The sequence below is a fragment of the Typha angustifolia genome, chromosome 10 (genome assembly GCF_048772165.1).
Source record: "Typha angustifolia cultivar Huaian chromosome 10, ASM4877216v1, whole genome shotgun sequence".
NCBI classification, from domain to species: domain Eukaryota; kingdom Viridiplantae; phylum Streptophyta; class Magnoliopsida; order Poales; family Typhaceae; genus Typha; species Typha angustifolia.
Genome location: NC_133248.1, coordinates 4,683,413 through 4,709,513, shown reverse-complemented (window position 1 = coordinate 4,709,513; position 26,101 = coordinate 4,683,413). Strand labels below are relative to the sequence as shown.

At 38.7% G+C, this 26,101-nt stretch overlaps 1 protein-coding gene across 2 annotated transcripts in view; it reads right to left on the bottom strand.

Moving 5' to 3' along the window:
• The window catches only part of LOC140768083 (nuclear pore complex protein GP210), an 83,084-nt gene extending 59,060 nt beyond the window's left edge, over positions 1–24,024 (bottom strand). The window contains exons 1-14 of one of the 2 annotated variants that reach the window (XM_073108175.1): positions 23,678–24,024; positions 21,723–21,988; positions 13,760–13,932; positions 13,397–13,613; positions 8,609–8,955; positions 5,948–6,127; positions 5,638–5,776; positions 5,404–5,552; positions 4,001–4,112; positions 3,302–3,912; positions 3,062–3,185; positions 2,586–2,866; positions 297–416; positions 114–176 (exon numbers count right to left, since the gene is read on the bottom strand). In XM_073108175.1, the coding sequence (XP_072964276.1) occupies positions 114–176; positions 297–416; positions 2,586–2,866; positions 3,062–3,185; positions 3,302–3,912; positions 4,001–4,112; positions 5,404–5,552; positions 5,638–5,776; positions 5,948–6,127; positions 8,609–8,955; positions 13,397–13,613; positions 13,760–13,932; positions 21,723–21,988; positions 23,678–23,865 (2,970 nt within the window). In that variant the 5' untranslated portion in view covers positions 23,866–24,024. Of the gene's footprint in view, positions 1–113; positions 177–296; positions 417–2,585; positions 2,867–3,061; positions 3,186–3,301; positions 3,913–4,000; positions 4,113–5,403; positions 5,553–5,637; positions 5,777–5,947; positions 6,128–8,608; positions 8,956–13,396; positions 13,614–13,759; positions 13,933–21,639; positions 21,684–21,722; positions 21,989–23,677 lie in introns of those variants that run through there. The other variant, XM_073108176.1, reaches the window with a different exon arrangement.
• Positions 24,025–26,101: the final 2,077 nt, after the last annotated feature.

The window sequence follows — 26,101 nt, the reverse complement described above, 5'->3', positions numbered from 1 at the left end:
ACATCTAAATGCATAGAGATATTGGCTTGCAATAGAAATTTTCCTTGCTGCTAGATGACAAGTACAAAAAAGGTAAAGGTATAGAAGCTAAAAGCTAAAGCATGCTTGCATACCTTTGCTTCAGGGTTAAGAACTAACAAGGTAGATTCTGGTATAACTCTTAGAGAAGAAACCATCTGTATTCAATACAACAACCAATTACAAACAGACCAGTATATTCTCAAAGAAGATCAAATAGAAGTCTCATTTTGAATCATATATATATTTACTAGATTGATTTGTGGAGTATGGTGTACCTGTAACTGAAGGGCATCTGTGACGATATTTTCTACACCTTCAAACAGTGAAGATTCTTTCCCAAAATATTCATTGGCAAGTTTTCCCGGAAAGCCATATACTGTAGCTCGAACAGTGCACTGCAGTTATTGAAGGGGTTTACTAAACCTTAAACTCAAATAAAAATCATATGAAACAAGACCTTAATAAAGTATCAACTCAGTAACAACAAACAACTAAGAAAAAGAGAAAAAGTAACTTCTAAGAAATCGCAATTTAAGCATCTTCTTTGTTTCAATGTATTTGGAAATCATGATGTAAATCATGCTGCCTAAATACTAAAGGACACGAGAACATTCACATGCTTCGAGAAAATATTAACTCATAGTAGTTGCATGTATGAACACAAGAACATTCACATGCTTCAAAAAAATATTAACTCATAGTAGTTGTATGTATGACATTCTTAAGAGGTGCATTAAGATAGGTTTATGTAAGGATTGTTGTGCCAAAAGGCACGTGCCACGTCATTTCTCGATCGGCACTAGGGTGAGCCATGTTAAGGCTTCATGCATCTCAAGCCTATGGGGTACACAGCCGTCGATCATAATTCCGACTTCAGGTCATGACATCAAGGTCATCTAGTATCCCAACGGCTCAACATGGCACTTATCAAGGGTACGTACCGTGTTGAACCAAGCTCGGCATACCTTATGCCTTTAGTATGGCAACACCTGAACATATCTCAACAAAAAATAAGCATACTTGATGTAATAGATAAGACAATTGTAAGTTATTTCCAAGGTTCCAAAAATCGGTATCGGGATCGGGATCGGCCGTTCGAAAAAACGATACGTATCGGCTGTATCGGCCGTATCGGCTGCCTGTATCGGATCGGATTATTTTAATTAAATAAAATTCTAAATATTATTAAAAATGTTAGAGAAATTTCTAAAAATTTAGAAAAAATTATAAGAAAATAAGAAATAATAATTACTCACATATAAAGCCTAAAAAGTAAAAATATCTTTTTCTCCTTCTCTTCTTTTCTATTCATTCTCTCCCACATTCTTTTTTTTATCTTTTTCTCTCTTTCTTTCTCACCTTTTTTTTTTAATCTTTCCCTCTCCCACACTCTCTCTTCCATTTTCTCTCTCTCATGCCCCATTTTTTTTAATCTTTCCTCTCTCTCTCACTCTCTCTCTTGCTCTTTCCCTCTCTCTCTCCTTTTCTCTCCCTTCCTCTCTCTCCCTCACTCTCTCTCTCCCTCTCTCTCTACTGTTGCTGACAGCAGCAGCTGTCTGCTGCCTGCTGCAGCCACCTGCAGCAGGCAGCAAGCCAGGCCGAAACCGAGTGGTTTCGGCCGATCCCGATCCGTTTCGGCCGATCCCACTCGGGATCGGCCGAAACTCAAATCCTTGGTTATTTCTACTTGGCTCATGAAGCACAGTAGTACAACAGTGACAATCTTATGCACTACATGTAGTGGGAAGATACTTGATTCATTTTTGTCACATTTGTATGTACTTATACTTTAATTTATAAAACACATATTTTGTCTTTTTATAATTCATGCTCGGCACACTGAATGATTGCCATGTCAACCTGCACGCCCCGTTCTGGCACAATACTAACATGTTGCACAAAGAGGGCTGCACGAAGGGGGCCACACAAAAGCACCGATATAAGACGAGAAAGACGACCTACAAGACAAATTACCATGTATGGAGCCTCCACCGCCAACGACACTCTCCCTTTCACCACACCATCACCGTGTCATCATCTCACTCTTTCTCCTCTCCGTGCCCTAGATACTAAGACGATCGGATAAGATGATAGGCAAATGGATCAAGGGAGAGCGGGTTGAGAGAGAATTAAAGGATCCGCAAATGGATCATATCTGGATCATATTTGTTAGTTTAAGTTAGATCAGCGAAGAGGATCCATTTATTATCGACCGGTTAAGCTTTTAAAAGCTGCCATTTGCAACCTCAGTTAGGGCACGCAAGATGACGAGAGAGAGAAAGAGAGAGGAGGATTGTGATGGCGATGGCAAGACGATTGTCAATGGGGTGGTGACAGTGATCTCTCCCGTTCTCCTTTTTCTCTCCTCTCTTGCATGGGCCAGCAATGGAGCTCTATTCTTCCGGCATGTGTCATGCCTTGCCATGCCGACCGGTGCCATAGGCATGGCAATCCTTTATCAAACATTAAACTAGGTATTGATATGGAAGACAATAGCAAAGTAAAGAACAGCTACGATATCCAGTCTGAAAGTTCAACAACTGACAATATCAACTATAACTTACTAGTCCTGATAAATTCTGCAAAACCAGAAACCTCTCCCAGGTTCCAACTTCAAATCTATCAGTACTGCCAGTCTCATTCCAGTAAGCCAATCCTTCACAACCAATTAGTTCCCACCTCAAGCAAAGGGAGGATGAGTTAGCAAAAGCTCTTCCAGTTGCATGAATACCAACAGAAGCTACACGTATGGTATGCCCATTGGAAACAATGATAGGAGAAGTTCGAAGTCCCCCACGTCCACGATCAGCAAAAGTTGCAGCTTTTATAACTTCAAGAGTGTTTGCTGTCGATATGGATACCAACAAAGAGTATTACAACTTAAATGATGCAAAAGATAAACAGAATGAAACAAATCAAAGAGAAAGTTGTGGATAATGCTTGTTTTTAGAATGGAAAGCTTTTCCTTTGACATCATCATTCAAAAATCTTGATCATGAAGCACAAGATTGATCTCAGTACTTTTGAAAAACAACCATACCAGGTTCATTAGCAATCAGTGTGATTGATGAAGGAAAGTTGCATACAACAGGCAGTTGTACATTTGCTACAGCTGGAATAGGATGATCTGGGCCAACCAGATTTCCTCGTGAAAAGAGCAGTCTCTGAGTAGAAAAAGTAGTAATAGTAATAGTAGGATCTAGTAAAAGATTATACCTCAAAATGGAATAAGATGAACAGTATCACAGTGAATTAGTTATGCTTTTTCCTCATTACTTACAAATTTTCCTCTTGTACGGCAAGAAACTTGGTAGATTTGCACATCACCTGAGGATGCCTGTTGCACAATAACATTATCTGTTACTGGTTTTTCAGATTCACCTATAACATCAACTGTTTCAACATATTCAACCCTTTGGTCCCATTGCTCAGGCCCCCCAAATAATAAAACATCCATAGCTGATCCAGGAACAAGATATAGTTCATACAGGCGGGGCCCACCAAAATTTGGGCTCCTAGTATGTATTCTAGACAAATCCACCCAGTAGCCACCGAACTGGTCTCCATTTCCTGCCTGATAGACCATGAGTGGGTAATATGCCGATATTGTTGAAGCAGCTTTTAGAATGATAGGTCCCTCAAAAGACTCAAAATAAGATTGTGTTTCATAAGGCAAAGATGCAGCTAGTGTTGCTCGACCAGCATTAGTAGCATTTAGACGTGTCCATGCACAAGGATAACTAAATAGTTCTTGAAATCCTTCACTAAGTTTGAAGACATCAGAGGGCCAGACCTTCTCTGATGTGTCAACGATTTTGAAAGATTCGTTTTCAGATAATACTTTCCACCTGACAAAAGAATTAAAAGCATCACATCTCCTGAAGTAGCTACCTGAAGAAAGAAATTAGGTAAGATATTAAAAGAGGATAAATAACTCAAATGAACAGCAAAAAATCTTAGTTCATGGTATGTTAAGCACCATTGGATGTTTTCAATGCAACAGCAGCTTGAAGTTGTGTTCCTACCACCGCCTCCACAGGAAAGATAGGCAGGATAACCATAGAGGAAGGAATGGAAATGTCAATAACCACCTAATTGTCAAGAAAAGTTTTTAAACAATATTAAAATCCAGAAAATAAGTTTTCAACAATTTCAGCAAAATTTGGATGAAATTATCTATTTAAAGAAAGGTGGTTTTTATGTTACATATTTGAACACTCCCCTCGACTTCTAGTGTTGAGTCATTTTTAATAGGCACAAAAAGTAGAATTTACCTAAATAGTTGGAGTCAGTGACGAAGCCACAATTATCCTAAGGGAGGACATGGCCATTTCTAAATCTTACAAATTTAATGCTAATTTTCATCTTGGGCCCTTCTTTTCTAAAAGCTTAATATGTTAACATACTAAGTGGCCCTTCTTAAATTAGAAGCTGGTTCCACCCTAGTTGGAGTTGATTTATTCAATTGATAAAGTAGGCCTAGCTTGATTCGAACTCAGGACCTCTTGCAATAATATCATGTTAACTCATCAACTAAGTTGCTAGACAATGGTTGTTTGTATCTTGCATATTTTAACAATCATGAGAATTTACAAACATATATAGTACTGTTAATCATGAAGGCCAATTTTTGGCATTTTTCCTCTATTGGCTTCATGAACTTATATTTTGACTTAACAATGGCATCAAGATTTTGCGGCATCAAGCTCTAAAAATAACTAAATTCTACCGTATAGATTTTTAATATCAAATCCACTTTCATATTGGACAATATGCTAACTTCCATTGAATTACAAAGCATTCCCGGGGTCCAACCAATTAATTAGTCTTGAGCAATTAACATGTCACAAAGACATTTAGATCTTAGAACGATGCCCGGATGTGCCATTTCATCAGGCAAGAAACTATAAAATAAATCCAATATAGACCCGAAAAAAGTCAACATAGAACTCAGTCGCTACATGTCTGACTCAAACAGAAGCAATAGTAGCTAATGCTGCAACATATATTACTTAATATAGTAATTGTAAGGGAAAATTACAGAAGAGAAACATAAAAAAGAATGGTTTTGTTATATACACATCAAAATCAAGCCAGACATAAATTTGTTAAGGACATTAATGTATGACACTTGGATCAAAAGATGCAGAGAGACTTTGTGCTTAACTACAGATACCAATAGTTCATTTAGCACATATTCATCTAATTAATGAGTACAAGAATCAAGTATAATTCATTGTCATGTAAGCATAAATATCTAATTCTTATTATAGCTCAAGAATTTCTAATGGGACAGGAAATAGGAGACTCTAAGAATGAGCAAAATGGAATTAAAATGACTATACACTTAACCCAAAACAGTCGTTGAATACTACTACAAACCTCATCAGAATTGAAGATATCAAAAGTTGAAAACACTGTTATAGTTGCTTTTCCAGGCCTTCTTGCACACACAAATCCCAGAGCAGATATTGATACAATTGTTTCATCAGAAGAAAACCATTTATAATCTTCTAAGGTTCCACCACAACCTTTAGCAGATCAAGAAAGTCAATATAGAAGAGCATTCTTGCTATAGGAAAAATAAAAATAGCATGCAATAAGATAAGCAACAACCTCCAATTGCCTTTAGTTCAAGTTCCTGACAAACCCCAGGAATCCAAGGCAAATGAACAATTTTTGAGTATTCATTTTCTTCATCAACGATTAATTTCACTTTACTGCACACATTAATTTCCTGCACATGCTTGAGAACCTGTAAAAAGAATGCAGATCATAAGGCCCCCAATACTGGATAAAGTTAGAGAAAATTTACTTACATCCTTCACAGCCTACACAAACAAGTAGTAGACTAGTAGTATATCCTCAGAAAGAATTACACATTTTTCTTTTACAGAGAAAACAATAAGCAAGCAGAGAAGCATACATCAGCCACTTCTGAATTCCCTTCCCAATATGTTAGAGAGGCAGTAAGAATGCCTTCTCCCTCAGAGACAGGTTTGAACAATCTGGAATTTCGCCAATTTTGTGTGGCAGCAACATGATCTGATACTGGAGATAAAACCCAGTACTTACTTGTGCTGCTTTCCAGTTTAAGATCATTGTTCTGTTAAAGTACAAAGCCATTAGAAGAAGGATAATACTAAGCAATTATTAAACAGAGATAAAAAGGTATGCATATAAATCATTTGGATAGTGAATCAACAGAACCTTTTAACTATCATCTTATGATTCTATGCTAATAATATGTTCATCCCAAAGAAAGGTCGGATTTAAGTTTCATTTTCAGTGTTTCATTCACAGTACCCATCAAAAAATGTTTCAGCAGCAAAAATAAAATTTACTCTCCCACAACAAAGGCATTCATGTATATTGGGAGGGTGGCATAGAGATTCCTTGATGTTACATGAGAATCAAGAGAATAAGGCTTACAAATTGTTCACTAAGCTAGAGAATCAACTCAGCATAAATTAGTGCAAATACGAACCACCTTGAAGAAAGAACTTAAGCTACAGTAAGAAACTACTTACATTGTTCCCAGCCCTTTATACTTGACAAAAAGGAAGAAAATGCATGTTCCCAGCCTTCATATACAAGCAATATTTCTAGTTGGTTAAGTAGGGATATCAGGCATTGAGATATTTAAATAGACAAAAAGATGAGATAGAGTATGAAATATAGTGGGCAGTGTTAATCAAAGTGTACTTTTTATAATTAATAATTCTTCAACTTTAGGTAATTGACTCGGTAGGTTGCTGGTTTTAGCTTTAAACATATCACATGCATAGGTGGTCATTTTAAGTATGTCAGGGGTGAGCATCCCAACTAGTCTATCTTTTACTGACATGCTTACTTCTTTCTTTAATGTGGCATTTAACTATTTAAGGAGCTCGGATTGTCTTGTGTCATGGTTATCGATTTAGTAATAGACATTCATGTGTTTCTACATCATTCTTTCGGCATTTCACTATCTAGCATTAACACATGAGGTATTGGAAGTTACTTGGTGATGGCAGATTGACAGATTGTTCTCATGGTTGATAGTTGCAGAGACCTAAAGTGTAATGTCAGACACACAATTCTGGGTGTTTCTTGTTGAAAAAGTGCAGCCACACTATTTTATACAAGTCCAGGCAAAGAATCTAGTCCAAAAGAAAAGGATGGTTAGACTCAGTTGCATAACAAAAGATGGAGCACATTTAAGTTATCCTAATGATGCTTTTGTTGTTGTGATTGTTGTCTATAGTGATAAAGAAGAACCCCACCCCCAAATTTATCTGCATGTGCCCAGTTGTTCTTAATTAGGATAACTTCCATGTGTTATGCAAGCCCATTCCACTAACAGAAGCATGTGGCTTGCCATCTGATATTCCAAAATTTATGAAGCTAAAAGTACAAAGCTATTCTACATATTTTCCAAAAGGAGATGGGAACTAGTTACGGACACTGGTATTTAGTTGTGCATGTATCTCCAGATGCAATCAAATTTTTCATATGGTTTAGTTTGTATAAAGAGAGTGAGGTATTACATTTTTTTAACTTGTCTAGCCCCATCGTTTTTCTAACCCCTGCACTGAAGCCCTATAACTGCCCTCAAATTGAACCCTCCTAGACAAACTTCAAGAGATCAATAAGCACAGCAGGTTTATTAGTATCCCAGGAGAAGCCTAGTCCAAAGATAGACATTTAATCTGATCTCAGATCTTCTGGAATCGCATATGCAAGCTGGTGTATATATAACCAATGGTTGAACTAAGTTTCCTGTATGGTCTTCAATCCTTATTTCTATAAGGTATTATTGTCTACACATTTTCTCCCTAATCCTCACAGAGATAACATATAACCATGCCATAAGCTAGTCCTCATGAACCAAACACAGGTTATTATGTTGGCACAAAATTTCTAGGAATTTTGTGCACAGTATCGTCCTAGGACTCCATGAAACTAAGCATTAATAATACTCAGATGTCATAATCAAAATTTACCCAAGTCAGCATATCGAACCATTGATACAAATTTTTCGGACAATAAGTAGAGGTAGGATTTCTGTCAGGGCTTGAAAGAAACTTCAAAGAAAGAAACCACTTATGCTAGATAACCAACTTAAAATTTCTTATAACTAATAATAATTATGCTCCAATTACTTTGTTAAATTGTTTTAGTCTGACATCAGCTGTCTTACATCTTCATAGAGGATTTAGTTTCATAATTTATGCATTGCATGTTTAATCCTACATTAATTTGCTTTATGTCAGCACTAATTAACATTTTGTATGCTCCAACTACTTTGTCACATAGGTTAAAGTCTGATATCAGCTGTCTGATATCTTCATAAAGGATTTAGTTTCACAGTTTACATATCGCTTGTCTAATCCTACATTAGATACAATTTTACTTTATGTCAGCACTCATTAATAAACTATAGAAGAATATCTTCACAAAATCACACTAGTGATATTGCATTAAATTGCACACAATAGCATTAAGTGTGGATGGCAATTAGAGTCACTTGCAGGTTATTGAATCAACTAATCCACTAGAGACATAAAATTGAAGAGATGGAAATGGATCCATAGCTATATCATACCTCTGTGATCTGTATCTCATTTTCTTCAAGCTCATCTGCAAAAGCTTTTACATGAATTAGGTACTCTTGTCCTGGAAAAACATACCACATCACTGATGGAGGAATGGGTGTTATCCCTTCAAGATGAAGGGAAGCATTCCCCAAAGGTACCAGAGATAAACAAAGTATTTTGGGGAGAACAACATGCAAAGATGATGTCTGTATGTGACCAGACACTCTGGTGTCCTCTACAACAACATTAGTAACTCCAACTTCCAAGGTATGAGCAGTTCCTAACGTACTGTCTACCCATGCCACCGACGAGTTTGTCACTTGCCACCGATGATGTTGGGATGGCAAATCAATCACTACAATAAAGAAAAAGTAGTATAAAATAATTAGAACCCTAGCAAGAAAATTTTCCTAGAGATATGTAATCAAACCCTTTTCAGTTTTGAGAGAATCAATTATAGCACGGAGACATGGATAGCACAATTACAGGCCTACCAACAATTTTATAGTGGACAGCTAACAATAAGTTAGTAACAGTACTGCCATGCAATAACAAAGTAGGAGAGAAAAGAGCACATAAATAAGAAAAATCCTCTCCTTTGTCACTTGAAATTTGGAATTGCAAGGATGCACCAAATTTCCCCTCCATGTATGTCTCCCTCCTGCACAAGCATTTTTTTTTCTTTGTTGTGCCCTCCTCCCTCTCTCTCTCTCTCTCTCTATCTCTCTTTCTCTCTCACCTGTGTGGACCTCCTAAAACAATGTCCACCACCCAAAGCACCAAAACCCAAAAAATCTCATTACCATGACTGTCAGAACCAGAAACAAAAAAATAAAATAAAATAAAAATAAAATTAGGGGTTGAGAGAGGAGGGTGCACGTGCTCTGCACATGCAGCCCCTCTCCTCTCCCTCTCCCTCTCCCTCTCCAACACGCGACGAGGCACAGGAAAAAAAAAAGAGGATTTCATCTAATCCGAATAGGATTAGATTTGATCCTATTCTAATCTATAAATTAAACCCTAATCTTCTCTCTCTCTCCTCAACACCCCTCCCCCAGCCTTCTTCTCCTCCACCGTTTTCTTTCTTTTCTCACCGTCGGAGTCGTCGCTGTGCGACCGGATCGTCGGAGCATCGCCGGAGGAAATTGGGACCACCACACTCCTCCCCGGTGAGCCCTCTCTCATCCCTCTAGTTTAATTTAAATTTAAAGAGGTAAATCAAAAATACCTAAAATTGGGGTTCTCGGCTTCATCGGCAAATCAGGCCAACCGGCGACTTCGGGTCGCAACGACATCGTCACCGGAAGCTTCGTGCTCTAAGCCCGGTGTCAGTAATATCTTCTAGGAGGCCCTTGTGGCTCGAGTTGTGGTTGGCCATGGGTGGGAAGTCTTCCACCATTGGTCGCCGTGGTCGACTTTCCCTCTAGTGCAGGTCGTTGAGATCACTAGGGGACCTTCAACGAGGTCGATAGGCTGTCGGCGACAATGGTCGCCGACGATGCCCTCACTCTTTCTTCCCTTTTCTCCTCTCTTCTTTCTCCCTCACCAATCTCTTTGGGGAAGAAAAAGGTTGGGCTCGGGTTTAACCTGAGCCAACCTTTTTCCTTCTCTCGGGTTCGGGTTTGGGTTGCGGACCTGACCCGACCTCTAGTCTAAGCCATGGACTGCAGACCGACCTGCAGCCCAGTTCTTTGTTAGCTTTGGGTTGGGCCTTGGCCCAGCCCAACTAGCATGAGGTGGAAGAATGGGCTGCAGGCCAGCTGCAGCCCAATCCAATGGGTAAATTTAAACCCATTTTTAGTTCTTTTGGTTTTTAAATTTTAAAAAAATACTGTTATTATTCAAATTAAAATTTTGATTATTATTTATTTATTTAAGGTGGTGATTTTTAGTACGTGAGCTAGAAATTTGAGATTTCGGTAGTCTTACTTAGACTCAGGTGAGTGGATTCACTCACATGTTTATTTTATTGTATTTCGTATTTTTGTCAAACCATATAAATTTTCTGTGTGCAAAATTATTTATTTCACCCTTATATGTAAAAATTAAATTGATGCAATTTCTGTGTGCAAATCTATTCGTTTCATCCGTACGTGCGAAAATTTAATTATTTTATTTTTGTGTGCATTTAATTATTATATTCAGTGCATCACCATACTTCGTGCAAATATTGAAAATTATGAAAAGAAAAATGAGACTAGTATTGATACGACTTAGAGAACAGTCCCGGTATAAATCGTTTGCGATTTTCCGTGGTGACTCAAGTCTATCTGGAAGTCCAGGGGAAAGTCCTAAATTAGATCACTGCGATCACTTTCTTAAGTGACTCTGGCGGGGTTAGGAAACAGTCCTAGGATAAAATAGAAAATTCCTAGGTGACTCTAACTTCTCTCAACGATTAGAGGAAAAGACAGAGTGTGTTGATCACAGGGTGATACCCTCTGATGACCCTAACCGGATCAGTTATGAAGAAAAGTCCCGAGCGTTATCTCAAAGTGACTTCTACTTGATGTGGATTCACAGGGTTTAGACCCATTGAGACATATGACAGTATAAATATCAAAAGATGTTAATATGTTGAAAACGTGCAAGATTACAAGTTGTGACATTTCTCTATTGTTATCATTGTTATCATTGTTATTATTTAGAGAGCATGCCTATTGTATATTGTGATGGATATTATTGCTTTTAGTTTAATTTATTCAGCATTAATATGAAATAAAATTTATTTGGTTTTCGAGTGGATTCCACTCACTGAGCTATAGTTGTTGGCTCATGGGTTCTATTGTTTTTGTATTTATTTATTTATTTCAGGTAATAGTCAGCGGAGCGACTGAGCGAGATGTACCCAGATTCCACCTCCACTTAGGATTCACCTATTTACCTTTCCGCTCTTTTAGATTTTGTGCTTTAGATTAAAAGTTTTATTTATTTAGTTTAGAGACTCAAAAACATTAATATTGATTTTATTTTTATTGTAATTAGTAATAAAATTTAATAAAGCACATTCTCATTTTATTTATTTATTTTGTCATCGTACACGTAGAGAGTATTATTAAGGCTTCATGCATCTCAAGTATATTGAGATGCATGGCCGGTCATGATTCCTATTTTGGGTCGTGACAATGACCATGTTATATATATATATATATATATATGGATTGTCGAGCCAACACAATACCAGCATGTGGCATTAGCGGTGACACATGGCACCCCTCCTCTTGCCTCCTAACAAGTAATAGTGATCCGCCACTATGAAGCAGCTCTTAGAGGCAATTTAAGAGTGGAAGGCAGCTGGAAGAGATGTTTCTCGCAGGGGATGATGGCAAAAGGGATCAATAAGGTTGTGATGACGGTGAAGGGTGAAGGAGTCAATGTGCGACGAGGAAGACAATCCATTCAATTGGATCATATCTTAAGTTAGATCCACCCTAAGCAGATCCTTCATATTCTCACGACCCATTCATCGTCATCTTCTCTATAGTTAGGGCACGTTAGTGATCCTTGAGGAGAGTAGGTGATGGCAAGGGCTTGACAAGGAGATCATGTCATCGATGATGGAGGCTCCATAGGGCAGTAAGTACACAGTACACTTCCTCTCTTTCTCTTTTTCTCTCCCTCTCTTGCATAGGATCGATAGTACAGCCTCTGTTCTTGCAGCACAGCCCACCAGCACAGAAATCCTTCTATGTATGTGTGTGTGTGTGTATAAGGATTTTATTTTTATATGTCAATTTACTGAAATCAATTTACCATTTTTCCTACCTCTCTTTGTTACTCTCAGAATTAGATTTTTATGTAGCTGCACCAAAACAGTAAGATGTTTGCTATCAAACTGGCAGATGAAGTCCTGCTACTTTATAGTGTTGGTTACTGAAAGATATAGCCTGACTAATCCAAACAAAGTACAAAGAATTAAATGAGAACCATCCCCATGGCCCTATACCTACAGAGAAGGATTTTATTGCTGCCACTCATTGCTCCGAAATTTGCAGGGCAGTAGGAAAGTGTTGCCACTCATTGTTTCCTTTTGATACATTTTCTCCAAAATAACTATAAAGTTCCAGTGAAAATGCTGAAAGTTTCAGACTTTCAGTGTCTATATACCTAGATAGAGGATTTTAGTGCTGTCACTCATTGCTCGGTGATGTACAAGGCAGTAGAAAAGTGCTGCCACTCATTTTTTTTCTTTTTGATACATTTTCTCTATAATAATTACAAAACTCCAGAATTTTCATGTAGGATACTTACTCGAAAGAAAACGCTGAAAGTTCCAGACTTTCAGCATCTATATAGACACTAAAGCAATTTTAATTAAAACCGCCATGACAGGGCCACATTGGTTGTCTCTCTCCTACATGGGGAGAGAGAAATGTTTTGTAAATGAACTTGCTACTGGAAATATTAGTTTTTATTGAGATAATATTAATTATAAAAAAGGTCATAACATATTAAATATTTATATATATATAAAGCGTTTAGCCTCAGCTATTTAAGACCAGCTATATGGATCCTTCTTCACTCCAGTAATGCTCATTCCTTTAAGATCTATTTTACATAGTTTCTTGACAAAAGTTTTATCCTAGCTGTCAACCTAAGAAACTTCTCCTTTATCCAGGTGTAGACCAACTATTGAGAGAAATATAGTGATCATGAATAGGCAGAGTTGCACAGATTTCTAGTATCATATATTTCAATGTACAATCAGCACAAGTTGAACAATTAGCTAGAAAGTAGTGATAAGTATGCCAACATATTTTCTTAAAAGGCTAATATTAAAGATAAAAGGAGAAAACCTTGAACAGTGTTAAGACGAATAACCCTAAGTTTGTAGTTTATCAAAGCACCAACAGTGACAAAGATTGGTGATGGTGGATCCAATGACATAGCTTCAGCAACAGTCAAGATGATCATGTCTACCACATGATGCAGTTCTGGCTCAAGCAATTGGGCACTAACAACCTCATGGCCAATTTTGACTCCCTTTACAACAAATAAATCTGAACCAATACCCTGCAATACCAAACAAAAAAGTTCAAAGAAAAAACATTTAAACAAAAAATATAGGTATCCAAATTAATTAAAAGGAAGAAGAAATAGTGAATCTAATGTGGAAAAATAAAAGAACTGTTTTTAATGTGCGAAAATGTCATACATACTTCTTCTTCAAGCTTTATTTGTGTATCTAGATCACCACAGAAACCACCACAGTCACTTAGAGGTGTTTCCTTCAACGGCACATGAATGAGATGATAGATATTATCAGTTTCAGAAGATTTAGGCACAAGCTGCCACAAGAACTGTAGGCCTACTAAAGATGAAAACACATTCTCTGAAAGAACAAAAAGAAAGTCAATATCCAATAGCATGGAACATAATACTCAGCAGATTAACTATAAGACACAGTGAGGTCTGAAAAAGAAAGTTATCATTATTACTTGAGAAAGAAACAGCCAAATAAACTCATGAAAATTTTCAACATGCTGATTCGGTTTAATTCATCGGTTAGATAACTAGCAGTAATTTGGTTCTTTAACAATTTCCCTCATCTATACCATCTTAATGTCTTGAAGTGTTTGCTCCTATATTTCATAAATCGTAGTCTAATTAAATTATATTTTCTTTCTTTTGTGAATTTTAAGATTCACAGTTTCCCTATCATGCATTGATTCAACCTTTATGTTGCTTCAGCTTGGTACAGGAGAAAAGTTACAAATAACATGCTTTTGATATATTTAGTTAGAATCTTTTCTTATTACATTAGTTGTTTATTTTCATTAAAATAAAATTCTTGTAAGTCGCGTTCAAACGCGAAAGGGGTCGCGTTCGAACGCCCTTGCGAATGCCTACATCAGGTTCGCAAAAACTAACAATGCAAAATATGCGTTCAAACACGGTCGGGCACATTTGAACGCCCTTGCCAACGCCTGCATCGCGTTCGCATATACAAAGAACGTCTTTTGTGCGTTCGAACGCGACGATTGGACGCGTTCGAACACGATTGGTGAGAATCTTCTAGAATTATAGTTAATAATTGTATTTTGGCTTGTTGGTTAACCTCTATAAAGGTGTGGATGGCAGCCAAAATCATTATGCTATTGAATTATTAATTTTTTGCCTCCTATCTTCTCTCTATTCTCTCTACCATAACTCCCTCCTCCCTCTTCACTAACCTACCACCTCTACCGTTGGTAAGGTCTCTCCTAACTTCTAATCTTCCTCGTCTATCGAGTCCTCTCTCTTTTTTGAGATCTCGACCACCTCTTTCCCTTCGTTTTAATCACTTAAATGACATCACCCATCCACCCTCATCTCCATTATCATTCATAACCCTAACATCCACTCCACCCGTCACCACCATCATCATCCACACTAAATCATAATTTCGTCCCTGTTATAGTTCGAATCTACAAAAAGCGTAAATACGAAAAACATAGATTAGAAAGTTACGGATCGATTCCATTTGATTTTATAATTTTTTGATTACGGAAGAATATTTAATAAATATTTTTCCTCGGTTGCATGGACTACTTCCTGTAATTAATTCAAATCTTGAAAGAATCATTCCGTAGACTATCATTTGGTATCAGAGCCTATTAATTTGGTACCGTAGACCCTATCATTGGTATCAGAGCCAGGTTAACCTTAGACCTCCGTTAATGGTTGAAATAAGATGACGTCGACAATGAGACCAATAAAGAGCACACTGACAAGGGAAGACTCAACCCACGATAACCCTAACCGTGCGACCGATTCCTTTGGAGCGACCACGATAGGACCGAGTCAACCAACGTCCATGGGTGTGAATATGGGCTTGGTGGATAAACTTAGGGGCATATTCGAAACATTGCTGCATAGAATTGACGCAATGCAAAACGATTATAATACTTTAAAATAATATGTCATAAACTGATCGGCTTCATCATCTCCTCAACAACGATCAGTGCCTCAAGAAGGACCAGTAGTGGGACCACACATAACCGATACGCCACAAGTCCAGATGTGACATGTTAGTGTCAATGATCCTCTTTTACATATGCCTACACATCATTCCCCATCTCTATTACAAAACCCAAAACCAGCGGTGGTGAAACCCAAGAGGTGAGCGGCACCAGTAAGCTTCGTCGAAGAGGAGGATTAGCACTTTGAAGATGAGGTTGATCCCTTCGAAGATGGTGATGGACGTGCTCAAGGATTTAGAGAAGGAGATCAACATACATAAAAGTTCAGACTTGAACCAAGGATCTTTTACAAACCTGATAATGCTATTCGGAGGAGAATCGCACGCTTAGACTTTTCAAAATTCCAAGGCGGTGATCCAACGGATTTGGTGTTTTAAGTTGACAATACTTTGATTGTCAAGGAACAACGGAGGACGCAAAGATCCAGATGGCAAGCTTTCACCTCCAAGGAACGACATTACATTAGTATCGATCGGTTATTCATGGTGGAAGATTTACCGGTTGGGCTGACTTTTATAGGAGGCTTACACGCAGATTTGGGACAGCGGTATATAAAGATTTTGTTGCCACATTAAGTAAGATGATTCAGAGGACAACCGTATTAGAGTACCAAGCTGAATTTGAAAGAGTTAATAATCGTTGTGAGCCACCTTGGCCCGAACCGACATTGATGAGCACATTCATTTCAAGGCTGCGGGAAGAGATACAAGCAGATATTCGTGATCTTTGTCCTACTATTCTTGAGGAGGCCTTTAAGAAGGTCGTAAGGAAGAAGCAAAAAGCATAAAGCTGTCGAGATGGCAACAAAAATAAGTTGGGGCAACCGAGATAAGCGGTTTGCACCTAGAACGTCTGTTGAAAATTCTGCGAGTTTAAAAATAGTGGCTATGAGTACTAGACCACGACCACCTTTGAGACCTTCTTCCGATTTTAGAGGCACAAAACTCCCCGTTCAAACTCTCACGCTTGCCTAGGTGGAAGAGCAAAGAGCGAAAGACCTTTGCTTTCAATGCGATGAACATTTCACCCCCGATCATCGATGTTCCAAACCGATCGGGAGTATGATGCTCATCGACAGTCTCGACAAGGATGAAAAGGTTGTTGATGATGGAGTGTTCAGAGGAGATCCATGAGGAGACCATTGAGGAGGGCGCGGAGAAAGATATCCAAGTTAAAATATTGATACATGTATATTCGGGTACTTCCACGCTGAGGACGTTATGGGTAGACGGACTCATTATAAACCATTGTGTGCACATCCTCATCGATGCTAGAAGTACATAATTTTCTAGACGAGAGGTTAGTGAGGAGATTGGGCTTAGATGTTAAACCGACCACGGGGTTTAACGTTACTATTGGAGACGGCACGAAGCTCAAGGCGGAGAGCTTGTGTCGTCGGGTCGGTATTCGGATGCAAAGACACGGCATTATTGTGAATTTGTATTCGTTGACGCTGCGAGGAGCGAACATTATCCTTAGCATTTAGTGGTTACAAAGTTTGGGACCCATCACTTTTGATTTTCGAAGTATGTTGATGAAATTTAAGTAAGGAAACAAAGATGTGGGGCTTGATGGCGTTCGATCTCCGCCAATTTCTGCAATGCAGTCGATGGTGGGGCTGCCATGTGCGAGTGATTGACATATCTTCTTCAGTTATAATCAATAGGAGACGAGCCTCAAATGAGTCCAAATACAACCATCGAGTTGTCTAATTTATTAGACAAATTTGCTGGACTGTTTGAGGAACCAAAGAAGTTGCCACCAAGGAGAATAGCGGACCATCGCATTGAGATTATGCCCGGGGCTACACCGGCGAATGTGAGGCCATATCGATATCCACATGCGCAAAAGAAAGTTATCTCAAAGATGATAGCCGAGATGTTAAAGAAAGACCTCATGAATGATATATTTCGACCTCTATTGCGAAGATATGTCTTGGTATTTTTTGATGACATTTTGACGTATAGCAAGACTAAATTAGAGCATTGGCAACATTTAGAGAATGTGCTGAATTTGTTGAAACAAAACCAGCTGAAGATCAAGAAGTCTAAATGCCTATAGGGAGTTCCATAAGTGGAGTATTTAGATCACATCATCTCAACGAAAGGCGCAGTGACGGATTCTCAAAAGGTGGCATGCATGATCGCTTGGCTAATTCCTACTACCACAACCGGATTGCGAGGATTTTCGGGGCTGACCGGATATTATTGCCGCTTCATCGCCGGGTATGGCAAGATCGCTACTTCGCTCGTTTTTTTATTGAATGACTCTTTTAGATGGACCAATGAAGCCACTACAACCTTTCAAAACTGAAAACAGCAATGATGACGACGCTTATTTAAGAGTTTATTGTAGAATGTGATACGTCGGAGTTGGCATAGGAGCTGTACTAATGCAAAGAGGATGTCCCATTGCCTTTCTTAGTAAGGCTTTATCATAAAAATCTTAACAATTATCGACTTACGAGAGAGATGTTGATAATACTGCATGCGGTGACAAAGTGGATCCCTTATTTGATCGGTAGACGATTCATTATCCGAATCAATCAAAGGAGCCTTCCATACTTTATGGGACAGCGTATACATACTCCGACACAGCAGAGATGAGTCACAAAATTACTAAGGTATGATTATGAAATTCAATACAAGAAAAGAACGAATAATAGAGCGGCAGATGCACTATGATACCAACCCGATACCGCGGAGCTTGTAACCTATTCTTCTCCCATTTTTTTTTTTTTTGATGAGCTAAGGTATGTATATACATCTGACCTAGATGTTTTGAGATTGTTACAAGAGGTGATAGATGATCCGGAATGCCATCCAGAGTTGGAGAATCGAGACGGTTTGCTGCTGGACCGCGGATGCATTCCGGTGACCACAAAATGATGAATTGCGGCAAAAATTGTTAAAACACTTCCACCAAACTTCAGAAGCCGGTCATGAGGGTGTCTTGAGGACTTATAGGAGGATATCACAGAGTTGCATGTGGCTAGGATTGAGGGATGTGAGGAGTTTTGTCCGTGCTTGCGAAGTCTGTCAAAGGGTTAAGGCAACCACATTAAAACCGACTGAATTACTTCAACCTTTACCTACATCAAACATTGTTTAAGAAGACATTTCTATGAATTTTATAGAGGATCTTTCGCTGGTACGTGGTTATTCCGTTATCTTTGTGGTTGTTGACAGATTGAACAAGTATGCGTACTTTTCGGCATTGTCACATCCATTTTTACCCAAGTCAGTGTTGAAATTTTTTGTTAAAGATGTTGCTTGGTTTAATGGCATGTCATGCACGATTGTCTCGGATCGTGATCGTGTATTTATGAGCGACTTTTGGATGAAGTTTTTCAAATTATAGAGAACTCGATTGAACTTCAGTTCGACCTACCATCCACAGACGGATGGCCAAACTGAGGTGATCAATCGAAGCATTGAGCAGTACTTGAGGTGCTTTGTTAGAGAGTTGCCAAAACGATGATTAGAGTTCTTACCATGGACGGAGTGGTCTTACAACACCGCCTATGATAGCAACATTGGCATGACTCCATTTAAGGTGGTGAATGAATGCACGACTTTGATATTACGCGCTTATGATCTAGTGGCATCTGCAGATCGGACGGAGGTGAACTTAGCTTTTATGAATAAAGATGCCACATTGAGAAGGTTGTGTGCCCATCTTAAACTTGCTCAAAACCGCATGAAGCAAGTTTATGATTACAGTCATAGGGAGCAGGAGTTCGACATTAGCAATTTGGTGTTTGTGAGGGTGCAACCGTATCGATAGATAACCTTGCGTCCGATGTGAAATCAGAAGTTAGTACATCATTTCTTCAGTCCGTTTTGGGTGTTAGAGAGTATTGATCCGGTTGTATATCGTTTGGAGCTGCCGGAGAGGTCGAGAGTGCATCCTGTCTTTCATGTCTCATTGCTGAGAGAGCAGATTAAAAATCATAAGATCGTTGGATCAGTTCTACCGAAGCCATTAGAGGAGATAGAGATCGTAGAGCTAGTTCGTTTACATGCTAAGCTCCGACGACGACATGGTACCAAATTAGAGATAAAGATTATAATAGAGTGGCTTGGCCAACCATCCGATGAGGCGACATAGGAGTTGGAAACTGATATTTTGGAACGTTTCCTCGACTTTTCATCTTGAGGACAAGGTGGAAGAAGCGTGATGAGTTGATACATTTAGTTAGGATTTTTTCTTATTGCATTAGTTATTTATTTTCATTAAAATAAAATTCCTGTAAGTTGCGTTCGAACGCCCTTGCAAACGTCTACATCAGGTTCGCAAAAACGAACGCAAAATGTGCGTTCAAACGCGGTTAGGCACATTCAAACACCCTTGCCAACGCCTGCATCGCGTTCGTACATACAGAGAACGCATTTTGTGCGTTCGAATGCGATTGGACGCATTCGAATGTGATCGGCAATAATCTTCTAGAATTACAGTTAATAATTGTATTTTGACTTGTTGGCTAGCCTCTATAAAGGTGTGGATAACAGCCAAAATCATTATGCTATTGGATTATTGATTTCTTGCCTCCTATCTTCTCTCTATTCTCTCTACCCTAATCTCCCTCCTCCCTCTTCACCAACCTACCACATCTACTGTTGACAAGATTTCTCTTAACTTCTAATCTCCCTCGTCTATCAAGTCATTCCTCTTCTTTGAGATCTCGACCACTTTTTCCACTTCGTCTTAATCACTTAAACGACAACACCCATCCACCCTCATATCCATTATCATCCATAACCCTAACATCCACTCCACCCGTCACCATCATCATCCGCACTAAATCATAATTTCGTCCCTGTTGCAGTTCGAATCTGCGAAAGGCGTAAATATGAAAAATGTAAATCAAGAAGTTACGGATCGATTCCATTTAGTTTCGTAATTTTCTAACTACGAAAGAATATTTAGTGAATATTTTTCTTCTATTGCGCGGATTGCTTCTTACAATAAATTCAGATCTTAAAGGAATCATTCCGTAGACTATCATTTCAAAGCTTATCAATTTGGTATCGTAGACCTTATCAGCTTTGCAGATCTAATTGTCTCCCACAATTTACACTATCAAACTCTCATGGATCAATTTGTATTGATGAGGGAAAAGAACAGTATGGTGAATGCACTAGTTTGGTAAATCCCTATGATGGCTATTTTATAGGCTGAAAGGTATTACATCAACCCATCCAATTCCTAGACTCTTCGCACTCTTAAAATTGTTTTCCTACTTGTTCTTCCTTTTCCTACAGACCATAAAGAAAGGAAAAGAAACACACACAGATACTTGATCATACCTACAATAGTAAAACCTAATCAGCTAATAACATGACCCCGATTGAAGACCCCTTGCTTATTCCCAAACAACCACATAGAAGGCCTCTCCCTTACTCCCAGCACTGTTATGTACAATTTCCACAGTTGAAGATCCAGAAACTTTACACTTAAATCTATCTCAAGAATTAACAAATCCTACCACACCGTTTTCTAATGCAATAAAACAAGTGGGGAAAAAACCAGCAAGGATTTCTTTCTTTTGTCTGATTTTGATTCATTCAGCCATTAATAATTTGGTAGTAAGCTATATTCTTAACTTAGATTGTTTATAAAATCTGTTATCAGCCTGTTAGCATGTCTAGGAGTTTTTGTTGTTTGGCCATTCCTTAGTCTCAAGAGCAACTATATCTACAAGATCCAAACTGTAATTCTAATATTATTGAGCTTTCTCCAGTATTTGGAGGACTGATAACCTCAGCATTCTCAATTGATTTCTTCACTAACAGCCCCAAGGAGTTGTGTAAAAGAAGCATTCCAAGTATTTCCAACTCAAGATTGGATATAAAGTTGCGGAGTATCACTATGATATAAATTAACTCCACGAAGTCAAGTGAATTCTAAAATCTGCAGATAGTTTAGATGGAATTGGATGGGATAGACAAACAGAAATGCATACCTCTCAACAGTATGACCCAGAGAGGGAGCATAGCATGACAAAGTAAGTTAAAATTTTCCTTGCTTAAAAGGAGAACTTTCCTAATATATCAGTATGGTGAAAAATGCTCAACCTTCTTCATCAAAGGCACGAATACGCAGCGTGGCAAGTTAGCACATTAACTCGTATATCATTAGCAGATATTATATACAGTACCTTCTTCATCAAAGGCACGAATACGCAGCGTGGCAAGTTCATCCAGATCAATCTTAACAGAATGATGGAATATTTGGATCCGTGAGATTTTATCAATAAAAACTTTGCAGCGTATTGTGGTTCCACTGTGAAGATCAGTAGCATAAACAGATGTCTCTTTCCGACCAATATAAGGGGCAATCGATATCAATCTAGCACTAGTAGAACACTGACTACTGACGTTATACTCCGGCTGAACATAGAGAATATCGTGATGATCCCATGACCTGCCATAGGACAGCGATGGTATTTAACACCACTTATAAAAGAAAAATGCAAAACATCTTACTATAGCAAAATAGCAGCTAATGTAACAAGGACACATACTCATCCAGTGAACCATGACAGATACAAGGGAAAAGAAATAATGAAAGAGTTCACAAGATTGAGATGCCAAATTCTAATTCTGATACATCAAATGATTAAAATGGTAACTTATCCAAGTTGAAGTATAGATAGAAGAATGCAGTCAAAGACAATGTTTTAAATAAGAGTGGAAGATATATAGATGCCAAGAGATTTTATGGCATGTGGCTGCTGGCAGTGCCATGGTGGGTGATACGAGACCTAGATGGGTTTAAAAATAAAAATCTTACAAATATATTATTTATCTATCTAATGTATAATCAAATAAAAAGGATGAAATTTGATAATTAGTGATTGTTAGAGGCCTTCATGCTCTCCCTTTTTCTCTTTTTCCCCTCCATTCTCTCCTAAAGGTTCTACTCAAACAAGAGAAATTTTCTCTTCCAACTTTGTCTTCTCTCCTCTCCTATTCTGTCCATCCAAACTTAGAAATTTAAGAAAATGGAAAAAGTTAGTTATTGTTGAAAGCACTAGAACGGGTTGCTATTTAGCCTGCTATCACGAGCTGCTATCTGCTAAGGAAGGTGCCTCAGCCCAAAATGCCTTTCTAGGCTGCTACAACCATTTTGGAACATTGATCCAAGATAAGCATCATTATGTTCCCAAATAACTGCATATTGCTCACCTATGTGCCCACCTTATGTGGAACATACTACAAACCCATATAGAAAGTTGTCTTAGCATTATGCCAAAGAATCCAATATGGAGGATGACAATGACAAATTTTCAATTAGAAAGGCATGCCGAATTGGAGTCTTATTGCTTACCAAGTTAACATATTCTTAGGAAAAATATTGTTCTTATATATGGTGGGTTACCTGTACAAATTTAGTCTTTTATTTTATTTAAAGTTTTTATTTCTCTTTTGAGCCTATTTTATTTCCAAACATCCTTCTAACTCATACAGTTTGCAGAACATTGGATAGCATTTAGCTAGCTATTTCTCAGGAAGATTTGATATTGGTGAGCACACAAACTGAAATTTCACTAAAATTCAAGTGGCAGGACTTGGCAAGTAATTCTATAATTGCATTGAAAATTCTCTCAAATTATTAATCCACCTCAACCTATACTAAAGGCAGCTGAAGGCAAAGCCTCATTTGACAACTAGGCATGTATCTCTGAAAATCAAATAGTGCACATTTTCCATCTCATATTTGCTGTCATGCTCTTCACCCTCACCTATCACAGTAACTTGGTTTCCAGTTTAGTACTATATCACCGTTCCTTAAACGAATTGATTGGAATAGGTGTTCAACAGTTACGAACCTATCTTACTTTCTCTAATTATCTAAGCTGCATAAAATTCTGGTTATATTCTTCTCACAGTAGCTATACAGAGACCAACGAAGAAGAAATGAAGAATACATGTCAGGATCAAATAACACTCTCATCTTCACAATAAAGTGACCTCTATTCAGTTCGCTATCTGCAATTTTCAGTCAAAAAAAGAAAAGAAGAAAGAAACTGGTAGTAAACAGTGATAGCAACAAAACTACCAAGATCTATATATATGTGTAGCTAAAGCGAAAGAGACGAAAGGGGAGTACCAGGAGAAGCAGCCATCGCTACCCTGAAGCCGGTACTCCACTGGGTTGGTCATACGAGGAGGCAAGAGGACGTTCAGATCCCCTATATGGGGCCCCGACAGAGATAACGATGACAATGCCGTCGCCGCCATCCCCGCCACCACCAGTACCACCAGCCCCGCCGCCGCCGCCACCGGACGCCGGACCATCTTTCCTCTCTTCCTCTCTCTTTTGTTCGGAGAGGTGGTGACACGCGAGATAAGCCCTAAAGGGAGAGGGGTTTAGAGTGGAGAAGCTTAGTGCGATGAAGCGAAATGATTGCCGTGTGATAACTGTTAGGGCTTGGAGGTGAGCAGACTGAAGTGGAAAGTAGGGTGGTAATCCATCCGATTAAGCTGTTCAAGTCTGGTACTCTGGTCAACATCACCGTGAACACGATTGGATTATTAAACGGATTATATTTGCTAGATGTAAATATAATCCGTTTATTAAACTGATAACATGACAGGACCTACATAATTCATTTATTAAATAGGTCGGGTTAACACAACATAACTCGTGTAACCCGTTTAATAAACAAATCATATTAACACAACCAAAATAATACAATAATATTTAATTACTATATAAAAATTAATATTTACTAACTTATACATTATACAATAATCTCTTTTTAGCTCAAAATTTATACAACATAAAAATAATAATTCTAAGCATTAAGTCATTAACCCTGCATTCAATCCTGCCTTAACCCTGCATTCAATCCTAACACAAATAGGATCTATTATACAAAAAAAAACTCTTAGTTATATAAGTCATTAACGCACAAATCCTTAATTACAACAATAAATCAATAACAAATCCAACTCTTTGATGGCGGAGATCGGAGACCGACAATGACGGTGCGATAGATTATCAACTTAAGGCCATGGTGATGGCGCAAGTGTGCAAGAACGATGGTGATCTGTTAGAGATCGGAGGAGAGAAGGGCGGCGGTAGAGACGAGGCCACGAGAGGGAGGATCATAGGAGATTGGGCCTTGGGATTTCCATCGGAAGTCTAAGAAGAGGTGAGGCCGTAAAAGGGTGGGAGTCTCGTCGAAGATATTGATACAATTCGGGCTTCATCGATGTCGTCTCGAGCATGGATACACTTTATAGATGTATTTTATTCTTATTTTAGTATTTAATTCATAGAAAAATACGTTTTCTATATGTTGCGTTCAAACGCGGGTGAAGTGCGTTCGAACGCGCTTGTGAACGTCTGCATCAGGTTCGCACATACAGAGAGTGCAAATGTGTGTTCAAACGCGCCTGCGAACGCATGCATCACGTTTACACATATAGAGAATGCAAAATATGCGTCCGAACATGGTCAGCAAAAATCTACTATGTTAGGATTAATAATTGTCATTTTTAAATTGTTTGGTTAGCCTCTAAAGGTGTTGATGGCAATCATGAAATTATTATTGAATGAATTAAGTTTTGCCCTTGTCTCCTTCGTCTTCTTCTCTCTCATTCTCTTATTCCCCTGCGACACTACTTCTAACCCCTCTTCATTGGCTACTCACCCTAGTCCCTTAAGGCATCCCACTACTCCCCCTTCTTCCAATCTATCTATCACTTTGCCCTAACCCCTACCATCACCCATAACCCTTCCACATCCACGTATTTACCGGTGCCATCCCATTATCACCGGTCCACCACCATCACCTAGGATCTTGTGCCTCCATCCACAGATTCAAAAACGAACTCCTTGACGTTTGTCTACTAATCAGATGATATCTCGAGATCCCACCGTCCGATTTGGTTGAAACTAAATTTATTAGAAAGTTCTTTTTTGGGGCTACAACATATCAAAATTTCACGTCGATTCGATAATTGCATATTTCAAGATCTATTTTCAAAGTTCCGTATTAAATCCTGTCCAGATATGAAAATCGGGATAGATCGAGCCTTGATCTAAGGGGAGATTGTATCAAGTTGGTATCAGAGCTACCATTTCTTGGACATGCGCTTCCTATGACGACAACTAGAGCTATGGCTGCATGGCGAGATGAGGAAAACGAGATTTCCCCAATAGAGGAGGGGGAAACGGTTGAGGGGACTTCCACCCATGGAACCACCTGACCAAACTTGAATAAGGAAGAGCCTAGCGTTCAAGCCATGTTTTGGGTCTCTTTCCGAACAAATGGCCATCAACAACTAGATAATGATGAAGATGATATGGGAATTATGGGCGACAAGGGAAGCTACAGCAAACGGAAATGTACCATTGACCCCATGACGCGAGTCCACTCCCATGAACTCGCCGCCACCGGTTTAGTATTTGCACGCACAAGAGTCTCTACTGTCACCACCCTATGGGCATAGACAAGCAAGGATGGTTCCACCAGCCCAGTTGCGGGTGAGCCCATCTGACAAGCGAACCACTATGGAGATCGTC